We start from the raw sequence: 22,955 nt of genomic DNA on the forward strand, positions 1-22,955 counted from the left end.
AGCCCTGGGTACACGCCTCCTACCCTGGTCCTTAGTTCCTCCCTCTCTAGAGGGGTAAGAGATGTGCCCAGGGTACCCAGCTGCTAGAGTGGGTTGGGGCTGCAGGGGTCTTCTTGTTGTATCATTCTAGGATTTTCTGGGGAGGCCCAGTGGTGTAGCCAACCTCACCCCACCCAGCCTCTCCAAGATACTTCCTGGGTAGAGACAAAGCACAGGATGTGGTCTTTACCCAGATTTCTGAGTATGCACATCTCCCTCCCCCCAAACCCCCATCCCCATAGAGGAGCGGAAGTCTGTGCCTGCGTAGTGGGGATGCCTTTATGCTTATGAACTTCTTGGCTGGGAATCAGCCACATTCCATTTTCTTTCTTCCTGGGGTTGAAAAACCCCCCACAGAGACTGGCTAAGGAGGAATGACTGTCCTTGGGGTTTTTGAGCCTCAGATCCCCCACCTGTAAAATGAGGATGAGTTTATCCTCCTGAGATGACAGAATTGCAGATGTGAAAGTGTCTTGTAAACCGGAGAGTGCTGTGCACAGAGAAGCAAGTGCTACTGTTGTAATCTCAGAAGAGGGTGGTGCTCTAGATAGCAGGTGACCTGAGCCACAGGTTCCTCATCTGCAAAATGAGTGTCCTGGTGCTCTTTAATAATAAAATAGCAACTTCTATGATTTATTGAACCCTTCCAACTTGGCAGGCCCTGGCTGAGCCCTTGATATGTGAGATGCTGTTACCATGCCCATTTTGCAGATGTGGAAACTGAGTCTTTAAAAGTTTAGGGGAGAAATAATATACTCACATAATGTGTCCTATGCACCAGGGCCTCTTCTAAGCACTAACCATGTTTTCTTCCTTTTTAACTTTTTATTTTATTTTTTTGTTAATCCTCACCCGAGGATGTTTTCCATTGATTTTCAGAGAGAGTGGAAGGGAGGGGGAGAGACAGAGAGAAACATCAATGTGAGAGAGACACATTGATTGGTTGCCTCCTGCCCGTGCCCCAACCAGGGACAGGAACCTGCAACCAAGGTACAGGCCCTTGACCAGAACTGAACCAGGGACCCCTTCAGTCCGAGGGCCAATGCTCTATCCACTGAGCCAAACCGGCTAGGGCTTTTTTAACTTGTTGTTGACACTATTACAGATGTCCCCCATTTTAATTCTTTTCACCCTCACCATAACTCCTCTGTGGTAGGCACTATTTTTATCTCTCATCTTACTTAAGAGGTTAAGTGCTTGCTCAAGGCTCCTGCCTAGCTGGGTAAGCTTTAGGCACAGGCCTTCGAGCTCTAGCCTCTGTACTGTGAGACACTACACCTTGCTGCCTCCCGTGAAAGTGAAGAGCTGGGATTCAAACCGGGTCAGTCCAGTTCCAACCTGGGCAGCCCAGTCATCCCCTGCGGCCTTGTCCAGCCCTGGGATCAATGATTCTGGGTCAGGAGAGGGAAAGACACTGCTCTCTAAGAAACCCGAGTGCCTGAGCTGGGGGGGGTGCCCGTGCTCTGGGCCAGGAATGGCATTTACCAGGGAGGCTCCCGGAGGACTGGGGCGGTCCTGGGCGTCTTCCTGCGGGCTGGGGGCGGAGCCATCAGGAAAGAGGAAAGGGAAGGGTCTAAATTTTATAGGCCAGAGACCTCTAAGTGGGGTGCACACACCCCAGCAGGCACTACAGATGACTTTCTTTCATCAGAAAGGTACAGGTAGAAACTTCTTGACTTCTTATATGCGTTTGATCTCATGCTTAAAAAGTCTATTTTTGTTCATCATGATGAATGCACAATTACTTTCCTTTGTCGCTGGTGGTGTATGGGATCCAAAAAAATGCAGGTTACTGCACTAAATTGCCAACTTTGTGGCAGGGGGAGACTCGTCTGTTCGTTTTTTATCCTACCCCCAGTTCCTATCAGTGGACACCCAAGAGGTGCTCAGTAAATGCTTTTTGAAAAACGAGCCCCTGCTTAATTAAGAATTTTCTTTATGAGTTGGGCCAGTTACTTCACCCCTGAGGTTATTTCCTCTCTTAGCTCTCTAACTAGGAATAAAGCAGTGGGCTGGGTGGTTCCTTTTATTCTGTTGAGGGGGAGCAGAGTTTGCCACCCTTAAATATGTCCATTTTGGGGGAATAGTGATTATTTTCAGCTGTGTGGTTTTGTTTTGTGTTTTTTGCTTTTGTTTTTGTTTTTTAGAAACAAAAGACTCAAGAAGAGTCTTTTACCTCCCCGCTACTTGCCTAAAATAATTTAGATAGAAAAATCTGCCCCAGGAAGGGAGCTTACCCTAGCATATTCACCTTAGCATCATAGTGAACTAGATGTGGCGGATGGAGAGGAACCTAACAGTCTGGTGGTGAGACCCCTAAGGGTCCCATTATTTCTGGGTGGCCCAGATGTTTGCTCCTTCTCACCTATCTGTGAACTGCCTGCCTCCTCTTTGAAGTCCAAGCCACTACTCCTTTCCCTTTAGGAGGAGTTTATAAGCCTCCACTGGAGATTTGCCCTTGAGTCCCATATTCTTATGGAACTCCTGTATGTACATACGTGATAAATTTGGTTATTTTCTCTTGTTGTCTCATGTTGATTTCATTATTAAACCAGACAGAAGAACCTAGAAGGTCTAGTAAGAGGAAAATTATTTTTCCTCCCCTACACTGTGATTTTAAAAAGTATTTTTAATAGATTTTTTAGAGAAAGAAGAGAGAGGGAGAGGGCGAGAGAAACATTGATGTGAGAGCAAAAGATCAATCAGCTGCCTCCTGCACTCCCCCTATCAGGGATCGAGCCTGTAATCCAGCATGTGCCCTGACTGGGAATGGAACCAGCAAGAACCAGCAACCTTTTGGTGCATGGGACGATGCCCAGCGAACTGAGCCACACCAGCTAGGGCTACACTGTGATTTTTCAAGGGGGTCATTAAAGACAGCATTAAAGCTACTCAGTGCCTTTCATCCAACAGTCCTTATGAGCCACACACTGTGATACATGGCAAAGACACATATACAACAATTTTGAAGAAAGAGTAGAATCATGGCTCACCCAGCTATAAAAATGACCATGTGCTAAAGATTTTATTGTACTCATTAATTAATGACCCAACCAGCCAGGTGTTATACCAGCTCCAGAGAGAATCAGTAGACATCTTTATATTGAAAGGAATGTACAATGGAGGCAAACTTTTTTCCATCAGAGGAGGAGAGAAATAATTAGACTTTACCAGGTAGGACAGGATGAGCATGCCATAAGAATTATTTTGCATTACTGTCAGTTACCTACAACTTACTGAGCTGTAAACTAGCTCAGAAACAAAGATTGAAACCAGACACCTGGAGAATTTGAAGTACAGATTTCCCCCCACAATACCTCCACCTTGGAGGCAAGCAGCCTCCATCTAATCCAGTGGTTCTCAACCTTCTGGCCCTTTAAATACAGTTCCTCATGTTGTGACCCAACCATAAAATTATTTTCGTTGCTACTTCATAACTGTAATGTTGCTACTGTTATGAATCATCATGTAAATATCTGATATGCAGGATGGTCTTAGGCGACCCCTGTCAAAGGGTCGTTCGGCCGCCAAAGGGGTCGCGACCCACAGGTTGAGAACCGCTGATCTAATAGGAGAATACTAAATCCACAATGGTTGCCCCACGCCACCTAATATAGGTGGTTTCAGAATGCTGTGGGGTTCAGAGGCCAGAGAAATCTCTCCTGGCTTCCTGGAAGAGTTGGCAGAATCATTTAGGAAAGTTTAAAGAAATTACCAAAGCCCAGACCTCACCTCTGAACTGTTGAATCAGAATCTCTGGGGGTTGGCCTTATGTATGGTTTGGTTAGTTTGAACCACCCCCCCCCCCCAACCCGTGGGTATTAAAGAAGCCAGAATTTAAAAGCACTGGTGTTGATGCTAGAAAGCTGGATCGAAAATGCTGGTAGACAGAAATTCTGGGTTTGAGGGTGCAGGGGAGGGTGTGGTGGTAGATGGAGGGAGGAGAGGGCAGTTAAATCAGGAAGGATGTCAAGGGCCTTGAATGCTGAGCTGGTGAGGGGGGAAGGGAAGTGCTGTACTGAGGCAGTGACACAGCTCAAGTTTAAGTCCCTTGGGGATTCCTGGGGCACATATACCACCTTCCAGGTCCGTCCTTCCTTCTCTCCTTCCTTCCTTCCTTCCTCCCTCCCTCACTCACTCCATCCCTCCTTCCTTCCTTCCTTCCTTCCTTCCTTCCTTCCTTCCTTCCTTCCTTCCTTCCTTAAAATTCTCACCCGAGAATATTTTTCCCATTGATGTTATTAGAGAGAGTGGAAGGGAGGGAGGGAGGGGGAGAGAGAAAAAGAGAGGGAGAGAGAGAGAAACATCTATGTGAGACAGGCACATTGATTGGTTGCCTTCTGCATGTGGGATCAAACCTACAACCCAGATACGCGTGCCCTTGACCAGAAATCGAACCCAAGACCCTTTGGTTTGCCGGCTGATGCTCTAACCACTGAGGACACCATCCACGGCCAGGTTATTTCTTGATTTTCCTCAAATTGTACACCCCACACACCTGATTTCACCCCCTTGCACACAACATGTCCTCCCTCCCTAAAAGTGCACTCTGTTCCTCCAAAGCCCACAAGCCACCTTTTTAAAATAAATTTTATTTTATTAATTTTAGAGAGGGGGGGGGGAGAGAGAAACATTGGTTACTTGCAGGTCCCAACCAGGGATCGAACCCATAACCTACATTTGTGCCCTGACCGGGAATGGCAATCCTTTGGTACACAGCACAACACTCCAACCCATTGTGCCACACAGGCCAGGGCAACCTTTGGAGGACAGAAATGTTTTTCTTATGCTGGTGTTTCTGTATTGCCTGGCCTCTCCCCCTTTTCTCCTCCTCCCTCTGCGTCGCTGCATTGAATCCACACTCTTTTTAAAAATATATATATTTTTATTCTTTTCCGAGAGGAAGGGAGAGGGAGAGAGAAATAGAAACATCAATGAGAGAGAATCATTGATTGGCTGCCTCCTGCACACCCCTACTGGGGATCGAACCTGCAACCCAGGTATGTGCCCTTGACTGGAATCGAACCAAGGATCCTTTAGTCTGCAGTCCGACGCTCTATCCACTGAGCCAAACCAGCTAGGGCGAGTCTGCACTCTTGATTGTGACCTTCTGTGTGTATCTTTAACTGTCTATGTGTATGACAAACATCACAGTGGACCATCAAAACTGGAGACACTGCTCTAAGAGGATGACTGCAGTAACAGAAGCCACTAGTTATTAAACATTGCATCTGTATCTGCCATGCTAAGTATTTACCTGCCTTACTTCATTGAATTTTTACAAAAACCTTATGAGATTGTCATTTCAAAGATGAAGGAACCGAGTCAGAGAAATGACATAACTCACCCATGGTCATGAACTAGGAATTTGCTGTGTCAGGATTTGAACTTGGGTCATGACAGTAAAACCTGCATTCTTTCTTAGGATGTCACACTGCCTCCCTTGTATTTGTTTGGGCTCGTCACTATAAAAGCTGCCATTTATTCTGTTTTTGCTATGTGCCGGCACCGTGCTAAGAGCTGTACATTCATTGTTGCATTTATTTCTCAGTACGTGGAGGTGACATTTAAATGCATTTTACAGATGTGGAAATTGAGATTTAGTTTAGGTAACTCACTTAAATCACAAATTGGTCGCAGGAGCAGAGCTGTGACTCACAGTCACATCTGATCTCAAAGCCCATGCCTTTTGCATGACTTGGACATGACCTTCCCCTGTCCAGCTGTCAGTTTCCCCAGCTCTGTGGCAGTGAGCCACAGGCTCTTCCGGCTCTGGTGTGTTCTCTCCCCCAGAGCATTCTTCCTAGAGTCAGTGCTGAGCTCCCAAAGAGGGAGGAGGAAACAGGGCTGCTTGCAGACTACAGGGCAAAGGCAGGGGGTGGCCACAGCAGGCACGACGCTACTCTGCCCTTGAGTGGATTTCTGGAATGATCAGCCATGATGAGCCCTCATGATCAGCCAGATCAGAAGAGATTCAGGGTTCGTAGGAGGAGAGAGGCTCAGGTCTAGAGTGGCCATACCTGCTGGGTTTGAGAAACTGTTTCAACCAAGATGATGAAACGTGCATATTGAGGTGGGATGGGGTGCTGGAGAGGAATCCTGTGGGGTCTGGGGAGAATCCTAGTAGGATTGATATTCTGAGATTTTGCTATGAAGATTCCTGGTTGAAATCTGTAAAAGCCTCTCACATCCACCCTGGATTTTCCCAAAGAGGGAGTGATAATGTCCCCATTTCACAGATGAAGAAACTGAGGTCTAAAGAGGGAACCTGGCTTGTCTGAGGTTACAGACAGATTGGGAACAAGAACCCGGGTCTCACCCTGGGGCCTCCTCCTAAGGTCCCATTGCAGCCAGGGCTCAGGGCTGCGGGTGCTTGTTGTGACAGGCTGGGAGGCGGAGCGGTGGCTGTGGTCTTGGTCTTGGCAAGTCCCTTGTCTCCCTAAGGCTCCTTACCCTGTCTAGAAAATGAGAGATTAGAGTAGTGGATCATTAAGGGGCCCTCTGGGTTTCGGAAACATTGGATAGAAAACATTTACTCAGCCAATTGGGAAGTGTGTTCTGGGTTGCTCTGGGAAGACGCGGAGCCCCTTGTAAAGCCAGGGTACAGCAGTGTAGACGGCGCCTCTGAGATTAGCTCCAGAGTGTCCCTGAGCCCTTGGAGCGGGGGCTGTTGGAAATCGACCCCCCTGAGCTGCAGTCTGAACATTTAATTCTGGAAGAAGCTTGCTTTCCACGTACACACAAGGCAGGCACTCAAAAACAGCTCTCAGAGCTGAGAGCTTTTTCCCAAGGACCTCGGGGCCCCTCCTCTGAGCCACTCTCCTTGGGGAGGGGCTCTTGTCCAGATGGGCTGGGCTGCAGCCAGCAGCTGAGTTTCCATCTCCAAGGCCAAAAGAAAATGCTTCGAGGCGGGAGGCGCAGGTGACAGGCCTCGGCCCGCCCTCCCGCCTCAGCTGACTTCCCAGCCTCCTCGGAAGTCCCTGTTTCTCTGCTGGCCTTGGTGCTCTTTCCCCCACTCTTTCCCCCAGGCCCCAGGGAAACCCAGGACAGGCTTCTAGCCAGATCCTAGGGTAGTTGGGGGGGGATGGGGGGGGGCGGGGAGGTTTCCATTTCCTGGTAAGAGCTGCACATTTGTACCAAGGGGCCCCTGGTTGTCAGGGGAACAGCAGGGTGTTTGCAGACAAATCGTCGTCCTCTGCTCTTCACTTCACTTCTTCACTTCCTACCGCATCTCATGTGTGCCTGCTGACTGCCCTTTGGGGAGCTCATAGTCAGGCAGTGGGGACCCGTCCTCAGAGCTTCCCACTAATGTAGCAAATGCCGCCATTTACAGAGAACAGGCCTCTGCCTGGCCTCGTGTGCTCTGCTCCCGACCAGAGCCGTGTCTCATCCTCCAACCACCCACCAAGGCAGGAAAGGGCAGCCCCAGTTTTGCACTTGAGATAACCTTGAGCTCAGAGATGAGTCATATGCCCAAGGTCACATAGCTAATAAGTGACAAAATGGATTTGAATTCGGGTCTGTCTGATTCCAAAACTGGTGTTCCCCCACTGTGTCACACTGGCCCCAGTGACCCCACAGTGAGGCCCGGGCTGCCGTCCCTTCAGCGTTTCTGTTTGGGGTTTTGGGGGGGAGAATTGATGTGCAGAACTGGAAAGCACTGAGCCGCAGTCGCCTGGGTGTCTGCCCTCTCTCCTAGCTCAGCCCCTCATAGATCTTACGGAGTATGTCTGACAGAGTTGTGACGTTTACTCTTAAAAAGCAATCTATAGACATGGTTTAAAAAGTTCTAATTTCCATAAAATGGACAGTACTGGTCCTCCTTTCTCCTCTCATTCTGAGAAGATTCCTTGCTTCCTTCTTTGCCTTCCTGCTGAGGGAGCTCATTATCGGCCCCTCCCCCTTCTCTTCCCCTTTCCAAACCAATCACCTCCTTTTTCATCTGTTTTTAGGTAAGATACCTTGGTGTCTTTTTCACTTTTATTTTTCAGTTACCGTTGACATTCAGTATGATTTTGTATTACTTTCAGGTGTACAGCATAGTGTAATATACATCACAAAGTGGTCCCCCCGTATTTCAAGTACCCACCTGGCACCGTGCATAGTTACCTAAACATTAGTGACCTACTACCTTCGTTTCTTAATCCTTTAGTGTAGAACCTGTGTCCTGGCATTTCCTTCAGTGAGATCGTGTGTCCTGTTTGTTCAGTCACCCCCCAACCCCATGACTTTCTGTTTCATCAAAGAAAATTTCAGTCTCCGCAGTGGCCTCAAGCACTGGGCCCCTGACCCCACATCCTCCATACCAGCCACACTGAGCCCCCTGACCACTGTCGCTCTCTCCCGACCAAGCTTTATCTTTTCTCCCTAGTGGTTTTTGTGTGTGTTTTTTTTAATCCTCACCTGAGGAAATATTTCTTGATTTTTGAGAGAGGAATAGGGAGAGAGAGAGGGAGATGTGAGGAGGACACGTCAATGTGAGGAAGAAACATCAATTGGTTGCCTTCCATACGAACCTCGACTGGGGATCGAACCCATAACCTTTTGGTTTACAAGACGACACTCCAACCCACTGGGCCACCCAGCCGGGGCTTTTCTCCCCATTACGGAGTAAGCTCCAGAAAAGCAGGTTTTGAACTCAGCCCCGAGAGCGGTGCCTTATCAGAGTAGACCCTAAGGACGTGTCTCTTGACTTACACAGGCACCGTGGCCCTTCAGGTATTTGCAGCAGGGGACCAGGAGCCCCGAGTCTGCTCATGTGCAGACCGCTCAGCTGTCTGGGTTTGGAACAGATCTTGGTGACTTGGAAAGAGGGCACGCAGGTGCAGATGGTGTGGACTCTGGAATCTGGACTTGACTGAGTTCAGTCTTAAGCTGTGTGGTCTCGGGAAAATTGTTTAACCTCCCTGACCCCCACTCCCCTCATCCTCAGTTTTCTCCTCCATAAGAAGGGGGAATGGATGCTGGGAAGGATTGCTGTGAGGGTTAAGTGAGACCATTTCTAGGAAAGTACCCTGTCCGCCTGGAGGGGCCACGTGCAGTCAGTGATTGTGACTTCTCTCCCTCTGGGTTCATTCCAAGTCCCTTCCCCATCCTGGTGGGAGTGCCTGGACACCGGCTAGTCTGTCCATTGTCCTCTGGAAAATTCACCTGGCCCCGAGCCAGGTGTTGGGGTGTCATTGAACCTGAAGGGCTGGAGGCAGCTGGGAAAGAGCAGGGAGAACATACTCTCCCTTGGGAAGAAGGAAGGGTGAGCAAGTTTGGGGGAGAGAATGGAGGGGAGCAGAGTGCAAGGGAGTCTCATGGGATCTCTTTCTTCTCCACAGTGTATTCTGCTGCAGAACCTGAGACCATGGCCAATCCAGCACAGGTAAGGAGCCTCTCCCCGCCTCAGGCTGTGCTCTGCCTTCCCCGGGCCTGGGCTCCTAGAGTCACTGGGTGTGCTGCACAGACCCCTGATACCTTCAGCCTGAATGGAGCAGGAGAGATTCTCCGGCATTGCTTGTTCCTGTTCCACATCACAGCTCCTCCAGGCATGTGACTCACAGTAACACAGCATCCTAAGCAGGAAGGGTGTGTATTGGTGCACATGACTGAGAAGCCCAGGCCTTCAGGTCTGGCTGGATCCGGGGGTCCAAATGCTAGTGTTAGACTCTGCCTCTGAAGTGGGATTCCTCTGGGTGGCTTCATTCCTGGGCAGGTCTTCCCCTGAGTTGGCTCACTAGTCACCAATAGCTCCAGGCTTTCCTTCTGCTTCCTGAGAAGCCTGGAGGAAACAACATCATTTATTCCCCGTGATTCTAGGGAAAGTCCGAGGTTAGATTCTCATTGGCTGGGCCTGGGTAACTTGGATCCAGAAGGTAGAGTTGGTTCCACCTGAACTTCATGGCCCAAGAGGGGTTCCCCCAGGAAGGGAAATGGACATTGGACAGGCAGGAGCACCGGAGGGTCCTCTACGCTCTGGCGGTGGGAGTGTGCTGTCACACACGTCTGGAATTAAGTTCCCCTGGCTTAGGAGACCCCAGTTCGTCCGTCCTTCCTTCCTTCCTTCCTTCCTTCCTTCCTTCCTTCCTTCCTTCCTTCCTTTTTTAAAATATTTTTATTGATTTCAAAGAGGAAGGGAAAGAGAGAGGGGAATAGAAACATCAATGATGAGAGAGAATCATTGATCGGCTGCCTCCTGCATGTCCCCTACTGGGGATCGAGCCCGCAACCTGGGCATGTGCCCTCACTGGGAATAGAACCATAACCTCCTGGTTCCTAGGTAGGTGCTCAACCACTGTGCCACACCAGCCGGGCGAGACCCCAGTTTTCATGTTGTGTGACACCTTGTGGGCAGTAGAATTTGAGGTGTGTCAGAGCTTTCACTCCTGTGTGTGGCCAGGATCGGGTTCTGCCCTTGGAAAGAGCGAGGGTCATTCTGTGCCTGGTTTGCCTGAGAGAGATGCCTGTTTGCTGGCTTTAGCGAAAGAGACATGGTCACTGCAGCAATGGGATTGAAAGGGAGAATAAAACGAAGGGCCTTTCGACTTGGCCCATTTGTGCCTCACTTCAGTCACAGAGCCTCTGGCCATGGACATAATACAGAAGCTGTGTGATCTTGGGTGGATTCTTCACCCTCTCTGGGCCTCAGTTTCCATTGTGAGGTGGTTGAGCTCAGTGAAAACTAAACTTCGTCCCTGTCTTCATGTCCCCAATGAACAAGAGCCTTAAGGATGTCTAGTCACAGGTTTTGAAGAGCACAGTGTACCATGTGATATAGGACGATATAGCTCTGGCCCCCTGTGAGCTTCTGTGAGTACACTTTGCACAAGGGGCCTCTTTGACCAGGAGGAGAGGGTATTCCCAGTTATGGGCAAAGATCCAAGGCAGCACTTTTGCTGTTCCTCATTCTCCATGGGCAGTCATCCCCGAGTACTTCCTGAGAGGCATTCAAATTGCAAGATTCTGGGTGACTGAAATAGACACATCAGGCCCTGGGAGATCAGAGGGGCCAGGACCTAGGGCTCAGATCTTGGACTCCTGGTCTAGTGCTCCCAGACCATGCTGTCTGCCTGGCTGACCCATGTTGCCATGGGCCAAGGGCCAGTAGACATCCTGCAAGCAAGAGTCCTGGGGTAGCAGACCCTTAGGGGTCCCTGGTCCTATGGGGTGAGTTGGAATCCCCCAGGCACGGTGCTGATGTTCTGAGGGCACACAGGTGGGGGGAATGGGGCAGCTGCCTGGAAGCGCTACTCGGAAAGAGCAAGGGCTGAGCGGTCTAGGTAGAGGGGCTGCTGGAGCAGAAGCGGGGGAGGGGATGCAGTGCGCTCAGGCAGTAGCAGTAAAAGCCATGCTCGGAGTGCAAAGGGTTAAGGAGGGGAGGAGGTTGCAGAAGACAATACTAGAGAAGTGTGACAAAGGTCTTCCAAGTTTGTGTCTATTGCTCCCAATTATTAGCACCTTAGTTCGGCTTCTAGTGTGCCCGCCTTCTCCACACACATGCAAACACACACACACACACACACACACACACACACACACACATGCACATACACACATGCATGCATGCACGCACAGAAAAGCTACTCGTTCCTCTGGCCCAGATCACTCCCAGTTACTTCTGTGATTGTGCCAGTCTCCCTCCCTTTCTGTTCAGAAGAGGAGAACTGGAGGCCCAAAGACTGAGGAAATAGTGTGGTGTCATAGAACAGTGCCGGAGGCATGGCTCTGTGGCCTCAGTTGCACAGGGAGATCTGAGTTTGAATGTGACCATGGGTGTAAGAACACTTTGAGGACAGGCCAAGAGGGCAGGTGCTGGAACTCCAGCAGGTGCAGAGACGAGGCCTGGTCAGGACTGATCAAGGCAGCTCTCCGGGGGAGCCCTGGCCGCAGCCCTCTCTCTGAGTGGTGTCACCTCTGCTCCCGAGAGGCCTGGGCACTCCTACTCTAGCCGCAGCCTGGATGGGGCCCAAGACCTCAGAGCCCCAGGGTTCAGGCTGCTCACCAGCTGGCATCCGGACCTGCTGAATATTTCAGGGTGGAAAGTCCCTTCGTCTCTGCTCTCCCTCCCCCCTCGATCATGGGCACCTGAGGCCTGGAACCTGTCTGCCAGAGAAGTAGGGGCAGCTGCACAGGTGGCACCAAATTCACCAAGTTGGTGGGAGAATAACCAGTGGCAGGACACTTGAGCCTGGTGATTTGAAGGACTATCTCTGTGTGACCAGTGCTGAGGCGCCCTGCACTCCCCTCTTCTGGCGGCTGTGATAGTTTTTGTTTCTGTTTAAATATGTTTCTATTGATTTCAGAGAGAGGAAGGGAGGGGGAGAGTGAGGTAGAAACATCCATGAGAAAGAAACATCAACATTGACCGGCTGCCTCCAGCACGTCCCCTAATGGGGATTGTGCCCACAATCTGGGCATGTGCCCCGACCGGGGATCAAACCTGGTTCATAGGTTGATGCTCCTCCACTGAGCCACACCTGCCTGGCTCTAAGGGGTCATTCTGATCAAGCCTTATGCCTGTCATTAGGATGGCATTGCCTCATCTTTCAGCTGCAGCTGCTTCCCCAAACACTGCCTCAGCCACCGCAGTGTGTGAGGAGGGAGAAGGTGGAGGTGGGGGAGCAGGGACAGGAGAGGGTTCTCAGCTCACGGGCCATGGCTGACACCTCTGCCCTTCATCCTGGGAACACGTTTCTATCTTCTCGCTCCCTCCTGGCAGTTTACAGTCCGTGATCTTGGCGACTTTGGGCGTCTGCACTGAGCGCTGAAGCCTTGGGCTTGCTTCCCTCAATCTTGCTTGCTCTTGCCTCCAAGCCTTTGGCAGGCTGTTTGCTCTGTATGAAGCCCTCTCCCTGCCCAGCCCCCGTGGGGCCAGCTGTTACGCGTCCTTTAGGACACAGCTTAGATTCCACCTTCCTTCTGCTCAGAACACACTCGGTCATCACCCATTCACGCACCCATTCATCTAGGGAACACGTCTTCAGTGGGTGCTGCTGTGCCAAGCCCTGTGCTGGGTGCTTGGAGTACGTCAGTGAGCAGGACAGATGCTCGGAGCTTTCTAGAGGGACTGTCTTTTCTGGTCCTGGTATTTGGCACGTGTTCCTTCCTCTTTCCTTCTCTGGCCAGGGCTGTGATCAGGTTGCAAGGGATTCACTGATGGCGGGAAGAGGACCGTGTTCCTTTCTGGCCATCCGCCCTGTCAGAACTTTAAATAGCAGCCCTGTGCCCTCGCGGCGCCCACGCGTGCATACCTCGGAGAAGCCAGCAACTGCAGACGTAAACCAAAGAGCACCCAAATGCCTGGCCAGGTCCCTGGGAGACGCGGGAGGTGATCGGAGGCCTGCCTACTTCTCCTTTAAGGCACAGTTTATGTGGGCCACCCCCCACCCCCCACCCCCCACCAAGCCTTTCCTGGTTCCCTCCCCCAGGCTGGCCTCCACCTCTGCTGTTTCCCCACTTTACTTGGCCTCTGTCTTCGGATATTTACTGCAAGCTTTATGTTTGTCCCTCGTCTCCACTGGGTCAGAAGCTCACGAAAGACCGGATGGCCTCTTCTCTTTCCCTGAATCTCTAGCTTGCAATGTCGGGCCTGGCCCAGGTTAAGTGTCCTGTCCCCGAGCTGTGTGCTCAGTGCCTGGGGCCCCGGCACCTTCGGCTCGCAGCTCTCTGCTGCTCTCCTAGACCCCATGCTTCTCAGGCCACGTAGCGGACCCACCCCTGACTTCGCTGTGAACCAGCCTATTGTGCATTCAGGTTCGATGTCTAAGATCCTCTGGCTCTGTGTCTCTGCCCCTTGGCCCCGAGGACCCAGCCAGCTTGTCCTCAGATACCAGTTCACAGCTCAGTTTACTGGTCCCAGAGGGGCGGTGCCTTGTCCTGGCGTTGATTCTGAGGGTGGCTCTGGGCTCTCCGGGCCAAGACCCCCGTCCCCAGGAGCTGGCAGCTGCAGGGTTCTGGAGCTGGAGAGCCGAGGGGAGCAGGCAGAGAGCTGGCCTCCAGGGGCCCTGCCAACAGGCTTCCCTCCTCCGGGCTCTCGGTGTCTTTGTTTCTGTGGTAGAGATTGTCTTAGGTGCTTCTCCAAGTTGCTAAAGAGTCACAATGGAGGCGAAAGGGCTTTGTAAATCAGAGAGTGCCATAGAAATATGCGGGGCTCTTGTTACCCCTGTAGGGATCATTTCCAGGCCTGGCTTCTTATCTCTCCTGGACCCAGCAAAGTGGCACAGGGCCGTGGGCTCGGCTGGGCCACCCTCCCACGGGGAATTGGCACCGTCCTTGGGGCAGGTTGTGGTCGCAGATACCAGGAGAGTCAGCCCTCAGCCAGGCTTTCTGTGGTCAACACTCAATTTTAGGAGAAGGGGTTCAGCCTGGACTCCGCCTGTGGCCAGGGCTGGGAATATGACCTGAGGTTGGGGCTGGGAGCTCTGGTCAGGGTCAGGGTCAGGGTCAGCAGCTCACCCTCTGCTTTTCTCTCCACAGGGTGCCAAGTACCGCGGCTCCATTCATGACTTCCCGAACTTCGATCCGAGCCAGGATGCTGAGGCTCTGTATACCGCCATGAAGGGCATCGGTGGGTGCCCACCACTGGGAGTGGGTCACAGGAAAGGAGGCGGGATTCGCTGGGGCTTGTGGGCACAGCCCTGAGCGCTGTTGGGGGTGGGGGTGAGATGGAAGATGCACTCACTCTTTTGTTTCCTCTTTTTATTATTTTTCATAATTTTACAATGAAATACTCCAGACCAGCAAGGTCTAAAGAATAAACAGAAGCTTCACCCACAGACCTGCCACCCCGCTTGGGAACTGCACTCGCTTCCTCCTGTGGTCAGAACCCCCCTGGCGGGTCCTCCTGCTGATCACTCCACTCCTCTCCTCTAGGGGTGACCACTACCCTGAACCTGGTTCTCAGTATTCTCTCTTTTTGTTCTTTTGTTAATCCTCACCTGAGGATATGTTTTCCATTGATTTTTAGAGAGAGTAGAAAGGGAGGTAAGCAGAGAGAGAGAGAGACATTGATGTGAGAGAGGCACATTGATCGGTTGCCTCCTGCATATGCCCCGACAGGGCCCAGGGATTGAACCTGCAACCCAGGTATGTGCCCTTGACCAGGAATCGAGCCTGCAATCTCTCAGTGTGCAGGCCAACACTCTAACCACTTAGCAACACCAGCCAAGGCCTCAGTATTCTCTTTTATTTTCTTTGTTGAAAGAACCCTGTCCTGGGTGTTAGGACCCCTGAGTTCTTCTAAGCCAGGCTCTTTGTGAGTCCTGGGGTGAGTCCTTGCTCCCCATCCCCAGGCCTCAGTTTTCTTCTTTGTGTGATGAGGAGCTGAATCATGGGCCCTCTGAGCACACATACTGTGTGTGCTATGATCCCTCTTAGTGGGGGCTTGATGGGCCCCATCCTCTGTGATGCCACCACCTGTGAGTAGAAGGCTAATGCCGAGGACTGCAGGGAGCAGCCCTGGTGGGCTTCCTGGAGGCAGGTTGGGTAAGGTGACGGTGTCCTCCCCTCCTCCAGGCAGTGACAAGGAGGCCATCCTGGAGCTGATCACTTCCCGGAGCAACAGGCAGAGGCAGGAGATCACCCAGAGCTACAAGTCCCTCTATGGCAAGGTAACCATGGCGACCGGAGGGCAGGGGGTGGGGCTGGGGGAATGATTTCATCGCCTGTGTGTTCCTTCAGGGTCTTTCTCAAGCATTTTGCTCCCGGTCAGCCTCTGTGCTGGCACTTTTAGCCTCTTTTTCTCTTCAGTCAGGGACCGTTCAGCCACAAATTGCCTGGGCCCTATGCTGGGTGTTAGGGCCACGCGGATGGATGAGACCAGGGAGGGAGGTGGCAACCCCTTGGACTCACTGATAGTGGGAGGGAGACACAATCAACAAGTAAATAAACAATGGTGGGGAGCAGGCAGGACGCTGTGGACTTGACACCTGCACCACTTACTAGCTGAGTGACTTTGGGCTGGTGACCTGAAGTCTATGCCTGCCTCTTTGGGTTGATGATAGCACACACCTCCAAGAGTGACGGATCAAATGAGCTTACTTAGCCCAGTGCCTGTACAGAATTCGTGCTCATTAAATGTAATTCTTATCAGTGTAACTGTTCTTCCCCTTCCTCCCCCACCTCCTCTCGCTCCCACCCCCACCTGCTAGGACCTCATTGCAGACTTGAAGTATGAGCTGATGGGGAAGTTTGAACGACTGATTGTGGGTCTGATGAGGCCACTTGCCTACTGTGATGCCAAAGAAATTAAAGACGCCCTCTCGGTAAGAACTGTGAGGCTGTGTGTGTTGGGGGTGTGGACGTGGTTAAGGGTAAGATTCTGGCCCTACAGCAAGTCTTCAGTGAGCCCTCACCCACGCACGGATGTGCCTTGCTTCAAGAGGCAGCTTGCCTAAACCCTTTCCCAGAAGGGAACCACGTTCTCCTCCAGGTGGGCAGATGTGGGAGGACACAGGTCAGTGTGGAAAGGGGCCCTTGGCTCAGACCCCCACACCAGCAGTTTCCAGTCCTGAGGAAGCAGATCATTACCTTCTCCATCTCCCTATGAGGTGGTAGAGCAACTGGTAGCATCTCCATTTTACAGATGAGAAAACTGAGACCCAGAAATATAAAGTTTCTTTTTAATTTATTGATTGATTTTGGAGAGAGAGAGAGGAGAGAGAGAGGGGAGAGAGAGAGAGAGAGAGAGAGAGAGAGAGAGAGAGAGAGAGAAACATTGATTTGTTCCACTTATTTATGCATTCATTGGTTGCTTCTTGTATGTGGCCAGACCAGAGGTCGAACCTGCAACCTAGGCATATTGGGACAACCTCTCACCAACCAAGCTGCCTGGCCAGGGCCGAAAGATAAAGTTTCTTAATGAGAGGTCACAAAGCAAGCTACAGGCAGAGGGGGGACTAGAATCTATGTCTTTTGATTCTCGGAGCGGTATTTCCCAATCGCTGCTTACGAGCTGTAGTAGGAGCACCCTAAATGCTGAGGGTTTCATAGCTCTGGCCGCTGCAGGATCCCAGCCCAAGGCCCATCCCAGCCCTTGACTCATGTATCCCTTCTCTTCTCCCAGGGCATTGGCACCGATGAGAAGTGCCTCATTGAGATCTTGGCTTCCCGGACCAATGAGCAGATCCACCAGCTGGTGGCAGCGTACAAAGATGGTGAGATGGGTGGGAGGGGCCATTCGGGGTTTTTAGACATGAAATGGGGGTGATTGCAATGACGGAGACCCTAAGATCCTATCCATCCATCTTCTTTCCTCCTTCCCTCATCTGACTGTCCCCCTGTCCACAGGGGTTCTGTGCTGGGCAGTGTGCTAGGTTCTCAGGATATGATGCTAGGCAAGACACATGTAGTCCCTGCCTCCGAGAGCTTATAGACTAATGAGATAATGAGGGATTCAGACAGTGAACAGTTAAACACGATGATGATGATGTGGTGATGTTATGAAGGAGACAAATGAGATAAAAATGAAACCTCAACTGGGGAAGACCTGCTTCAGACAGGGGATCAGGGAAAGCCTGCAGAATGAGAAGGAGCCAGTACTAGAGAGAGTGGGGGGAAGATCCTGGCAGACAGAGGGACAGCAGGTCCCAGGCCCTGGAGCAGAAATGAGCCTGGTGGCCAGTGTGAGGCTGGAGCAGTGCAGGGTCAGGCACAGGGGATTGTGGGCCAAGAGGAAGCAATGGTGTTTTATTCTAAGTCCAGTGGAAAGCAGGAGCCTGTGATCAGACATGGCTTTAAGGCATGGTCACCCTTGTTGCTGTGGATTGGAGAGGGAGTGAGAACAGACGCAGAGGGAATAGTCAGGAGGCGGTAGCCGCTGTCCACTGAGCGATGATGGTGCCCGGAGGAGGATGGCACAGGTGGGGATAGAGATGCCATCATATCTTTTCATGGGTCAGTACAAGGAACTGTGAAAATACACCTTGGGTCTTGCCAGGGTTGTCATGGAGACTGGGGTTTGGGATTTGTAACCAATATCTGGTCATTTGGGGGTAGCAGGGACCTTTCTCCTGGATCCCTGGGGTGCCCTGGGAATGGGACTAGAGCTTGTGTTCCAACCTTGCAGCCTACGAGCGAGACCTGGAGGCTGACATCATTGGCGACACCTCCGGCCACTTCCAGAAGATGCTCGTGGTCCTGCTCCAGGTCGGTCCACGGGGGCCCCTCCCCCGAGCTCTCTACCAGAGCGCACCGCCCTGTCCCCACAGGCGGGGTAGCCTGTGAGGGGCTTCTTGGTGGCTCCTCACATACTGCGGCCACTCCCTCCCCCTCTGCCCATTTATCCTTGAACTTGAGATGGTTTCCCTCTGGCTCACCTGGTGTAGAATTTGAGCATCCAGGTGTCTGCTCTGTTGCCATGGTTTGCACAGGCAGGTGACCCACATTTCCCTTTGCACGCACCCTCCTCTCTGTGCCCAGGAATATCCTCTCCTGTGACCTCTTTCCTCTCTCCGTACGCACTCCCCCTCCTCTCTGGGCCTCCCTCCTGCCATTGCTTCTCCAGTCAGGGCTGTGGTGGTCCCGGGGCTGCCGCACTGCATCCCCCACAGCCTGCCCTGCTGCTCCTCCCTCCCCACAGAGGAGCACATAAAAAGGAGACCATTAGAAAGGCTGCCAAGTAGGGATTTTCCCCACACAGTGGGTTTAAAAATATATATATATTTAGTTAGTTGCTAACGTTTACAAACAGGGAGATTTTGTTAGAAAACTCCAGGCATCTGGACTCTTAAATAATTGAAAGTTCTGGCAGCAGCAGGCCTGCATTTTGCATGACTGCAGTGCGCTGGGGAGCCGGTCTCACGCCGTTTCACCTGTACCTGTCCAGCCGCGCAGCCATCTCTGTGGCCGCAGGCCCTGTGGGAACAGACACTGAGATAGGCAAGCTCAGCTCCGAGGAGCAAACCTTTAGGAAGCTGTATGTATAATTCAGCCACCGCTTTGTTTCTGTTGGCTGTCCCCTGTGCCTGCGAGTGTCCGATGGGCCGAGGGCCTGCGGAGAGCAAGGAGCACCAGGGGATTTGGTGCCTTCACAGCGTCTGAGCTGAGATCTGAGGGCCCAGGCCTCAGATCCTGGTTGGTGAATTCGTGGGAGCCCCTACCAGAAGGCACACATGCAGACTTCTGTGATCTTGTTGGGGGCGTCGTGGGCCGTGCCAGGACTTGTGGCAGGGGCCCTGCCCTCCGAGGTGTTCTCAGTACAAGGCCTGGCTTCCTCAGGGAGGGGGCACCTGGAAGGACCTTGGTTGTTCCCAGGACTCCCCTTCTGGTCCCAGCTCCAAGGATGAAGGGAAAAGCCAGCGGAGGGACTATGATTCCCCACAAAATAGATGATGTGGTCTCGACTCAGTGGCTGCTGTAAGTCACTGCTCCTGGACACTCGGGCCACCGGGGTTTTCCCAGTGTTCTCTGTCCCCACCACTGGCACCAGGCCTTCCCTGACCCTGGCATCTGAACCACGTGTTCCTTGTCTCTCTGCCCAGGGAACCAGGGAGGAGGACGATGTAGTGAGCGAGGACTTGGTGCAGCAGGATGCCCAGGTAAACAAGCCCCGATGGAGGTCCCTGAGGCACCGCGAGGGAGCCCCGAGGGACGGAACGGTTGGGGCCCCGGGGAAGGGCTGGAGGCGAAGTAATTTGCAAATACCAGAAATAACTGACTCACGGGCATCATGTATATAGTGCTTTGTTAAAGAGAGGATTTATGTTGTCTCTCTAAGGTATACAACATGGGTAAAGTGGGTAAGATGTATTTTGGAGCTTTCTTAATTTTTCCATTTATTCAGTTAATATTTATTGAACACCTACTATGTGCCAGGCACTCTGCCAAGCATTGAGGGATCTCTAATAAACAAAATCAGACAGTACTGGGATTATGTTAATCACACGAACACCTTCTCCTTGGATGTACCCTACATTCCAGGCGTTTTGAGCCCCACTGTATGCAGTAACTCTGGAGGGGCAGATAGAGAGAATGCTAAGATATTGTCCCTGTCCTGAAGGGGTCCATGTCATAGTGGAGAGACAGGCATATAAAGAAATCACTGTAATCTACAGTGGATCAAAGTTATAAATAAGCAGAAACTGGAAGAGAGGGGGAGGGAGGGAAACAAGTCTGCCTGGGGATATCAGGAAGTGCTGTGAGAACCAATGGGATGTCTCATCTGGCCCTTGAAGCTTGACTGGGAGTTTCCCAGAAAGAAAGGGGGAAAGCTGTGCGGAATATGCAAAGGTCCTGAGGCTGCCAGTTGCCGGTCTGCTCAGGGATTCAGCATCACTTCTGAGAGTCTTGGCCAGCGAGCCCTGCATCCTGAGGTTTCCTCTTTCATTTAGTCCCCCCTCTCCCCCTTCAGGACCTGTACGAGGCGGGGGAACTGAAATGGGGAACAGATGAAGCCCAGTTCGTTTACATTTTGGGGAATCGCAGCAAGCAGCATCTTCGGTTGGGTAAGCACCAGGGAAGACTGCAGCTGCCCCCTGGGAGTTGTGCCAAGAATTCTGTTCTTCTCCTTCCCTACGACGGAGCGTGGGAACTACCTCATCAGCAGCCCAGACGCCGGTCCCGATTTTATTGGGCTGTGGTTTGTATGTCCTTCACCAGAGTCATTAGGAGGATGCTTGTCCCCTCCATCTAAGTCCCGTCTGTCCTCACGCTGGAGCCCGAGGTGCGCACAGGCGCTCACAGCATTCGCAGCAGGTGGCTGGTGGTGTGCACCACCTCCTTGCCACCTCCCCGGTACCAGCCCTGCCTTCATGCTGGCACTCCGTCCTGGCCACAGCGCCTTCCCCCTCTGACGTCCCTGTTTGTTCTCAATGCCACGGGGACATTCCTGACACCCCTGACTCTCTGTCCCCCTCAGTGTTCGATGAGTATCTGAAGAACACGGGGAAGCCCATCGAAGCCAGCATCCGAGCGGAGCTGTCCGGGGACTTTGAGAAGCTGATGCTGGCTGTGGGTACGTCCTGATGTTGCCTTCTGGGGCTGCGTTTTGTAATGAACTTCCGGTGTCAGGGATGCCAGGAGCTGACTGGTCAATGTGGAGTCAACATTCAAACCTGGGGCTTCTCCCAATCTGCTGTTGACTTAAAATAAGCCTCTTACCCTCGCTGGGCCTCAGTGTTGTCACCTGACGAATGGGGGCAGGGACGGACTGCCTGACCCAGAGGCCCTTGCGATCCAGACATTCCAAGAGCCCGCATGTCTGAGCCTGGGTTGTGTGTGTGTTTCTTGGGAGAGGGCTACGGCCCAGGCCTCATCCTCCCACCCAGAGCTGGCCCCTGGCAGCCCCATTTCCAGCGGTCGGGTTCTGGCCGCTCTGCCCACGGGGTCCAGCGGTCCAGCAGCCAGTACCTTTCAGTGCAGCCGAATCTAAAGACACACCTTTCCCTGCTCCGCCCAGATGCTACCACCCACCCGGCCCAGTTCCCTGTGAACCCCCAAAGGACTAGAAAGTGGGTCTTTGTAATGCATGACCCACATGACAAGAGGCCCGTGTCCTCAGTTCTTTACTCCCTGGGTTTGCGGTACAAGTGGGCAGGTCTGGGACGCTCTGGGGCTGCAGGTTATCAGGAGCCAGGTTCTTCCTGGGTTTGGACTTGGTACCCCCTAAGCAATGGCAACAGGGGCAGGTCACCCCATCCTCCTCCTGAAACCACCTCTTCTTTCTTCTCAGTGAAGTGTATCCGGAGCACCCCTGAGTACTTCGCTGAGCGGCTCTTCAAGGCCATGAAGGTACGTAATGGGTTTGATGTGAACGGGGTTCGGGGAGGGGTCTCTGCCCACCCCGCCAGGACTCTTGGGCAAGTCCCTGTGGTCCACTGGCCCAAGGGAGCCTTCGGGGATTGGCTGCAGGTCAGAGTGAGAGCAGATTTCCCAGGTGAGCTCCAGAGCCTGCGATGCTCCCTGATCACACACCTTCCCACCCAGTACCTGCCCTGGCCTCCCGACTGAGCAGAGGGCACAGTGACAGCCTGCACCCAATCCATCCAGCCAGGTGGGCTGGAAGCCCCACTTTAAAATAATCTATCAGAATGTTCATATAGAGACCAAGGTAAGTAGAAAGCACTTTTGCATTGTCCGCTAAGAGTCACGATGCTCACACACGACCCAGCGACTTCACTCTGGGCATCTGATAACACTGCTTCCCAGTATTTTACACCCAGGACACAGAACCGATGACATGCCCATAGCACACAGGGAAATGAATGCAGGCATGTGTTTCTAGAAGCCAGAGGCCCAGGCCCCTGTGTGACCATCCCTCAGGGGTGGGCAGCCTACTCCGTGTCTCCCGGTGCCAGAGTGGGGCCCTGGAGAGGTGTGGCCTGTGTTCTTACAGTCTTCTCAGTATTGTCCGTGTCAGGAAAACACTAGGAACAACCCAGTCTCCGTCAGGAGTAGCAGGGAAAGTAAGGTCACCGTGGCACAGTTACAAAGATCCCAGATGTGCAAACCGAAACAATATATTGCTTAGAGCTACAAAGTGAGGTAAACTTACGAGGGTCGGAATGATGGAGATCAAAGCAGGAGGGACACACAGGCAGGGAAGGCCAGGCTCTGCTTCTTTTGCTCCTGATCGTAACGTTTTGTTAGGAAAATTGTATTTTCAACTAAGCTGGGGGGCTGTCAGCGCTCTGGCCTCCTCTCAACTCCGTCCCCCAAACCCACTTGTCTTCCAGGGCCTGGGGACTCGGGACAACACCCTGATCCGCATCATGGTCTCCCGCAGTGAGCTGGACATGCTGGACATTCGGGAGATATTCCGGACCAAGTATGAGAAGTCGCTTTACAGCATGATCAAGGTAAGCGGGGCGAGGGGACGAGGCGGGGGCTTCCTGCCGAGACAGGGCTGAGAGCGGCTGTCCTGGAAAGCTCGAGTCCCGGGAGCTCCGGGAGCCCTGCCTGTGGCACGTTCGGGGAAGCTAATGTCTGCCGGTGCT

At 52.4% G+C, this 22,955-nt stretch overlaps 1 protein-coding gene across 2 annotated transcripts in view; it reads left to right on the forward strand.

Annotated features, from left to right (window-relative positions):
- ANXA6 (annexin A6) overlaps positions 1–22,955 on the forward strand; it is a 48,927-nt gene that overhangs the window by 1,833 nt on the left and 24,139 nt on the right. For both annotated transcript variants that reach the window (XM_014456180.2, XM_006089124.3), the window contains exons 2-12: positions 9,366–9,409; positions 14,500–14,590; positions 15,538–15,632; positions 16,173–16,286; positions 17,087–17,177; positions 18,089–18,168; positions 19,503–19,559; positions 20,372–20,465; positions 20,879–20,974; positions 21,692–21,750; positions 22,695–22,817. In XM_014456180.2, the coding sequence (XP_014311666.1) occupies positions 9,392–9,409; positions 14,500–14,590; positions 15,538–15,632; positions 16,173–16,286; positions 17,087–17,177; positions 18,089–18,168; positions 19,503–19,559; positions 20,372–20,465; positions 20,879–20,974; positions 21,692–21,750; positions 22,695–22,817 (918 nt within the window). In that variant the 5' untranslated portion in view covers positions 9,366–9,391. The remainder of the gene's footprint in view (positions 1–9,365; positions 9,410–14,499; positions 14,591–15,537; positions 15,633–16,172; positions 16,287–17,086; positions 17,178–18,088; positions 18,169–19,502; positions 19,560–20,371; positions 20,466–20,878; positions 20,975–21,691; positions 21,751–22,694; positions 22,818–22,955) is intronic.

The sequence above is a fragment of the Myotis lucifugus genome, unplaced genomic scaffold, assembly GCF_000147115.1.
Source record: "Myotis lucifugus unplaced genomic scaffold, Myoluc2.0 scaffold_56, whole genome shotgun sequence".
In the NCBI taxonomy this organism is placed as follows: Eukaryota; Metazoa; Chordata; class Mammalia; order Chiroptera; family Vespertilionidae; genus Myotis; species Myotis lucifugus.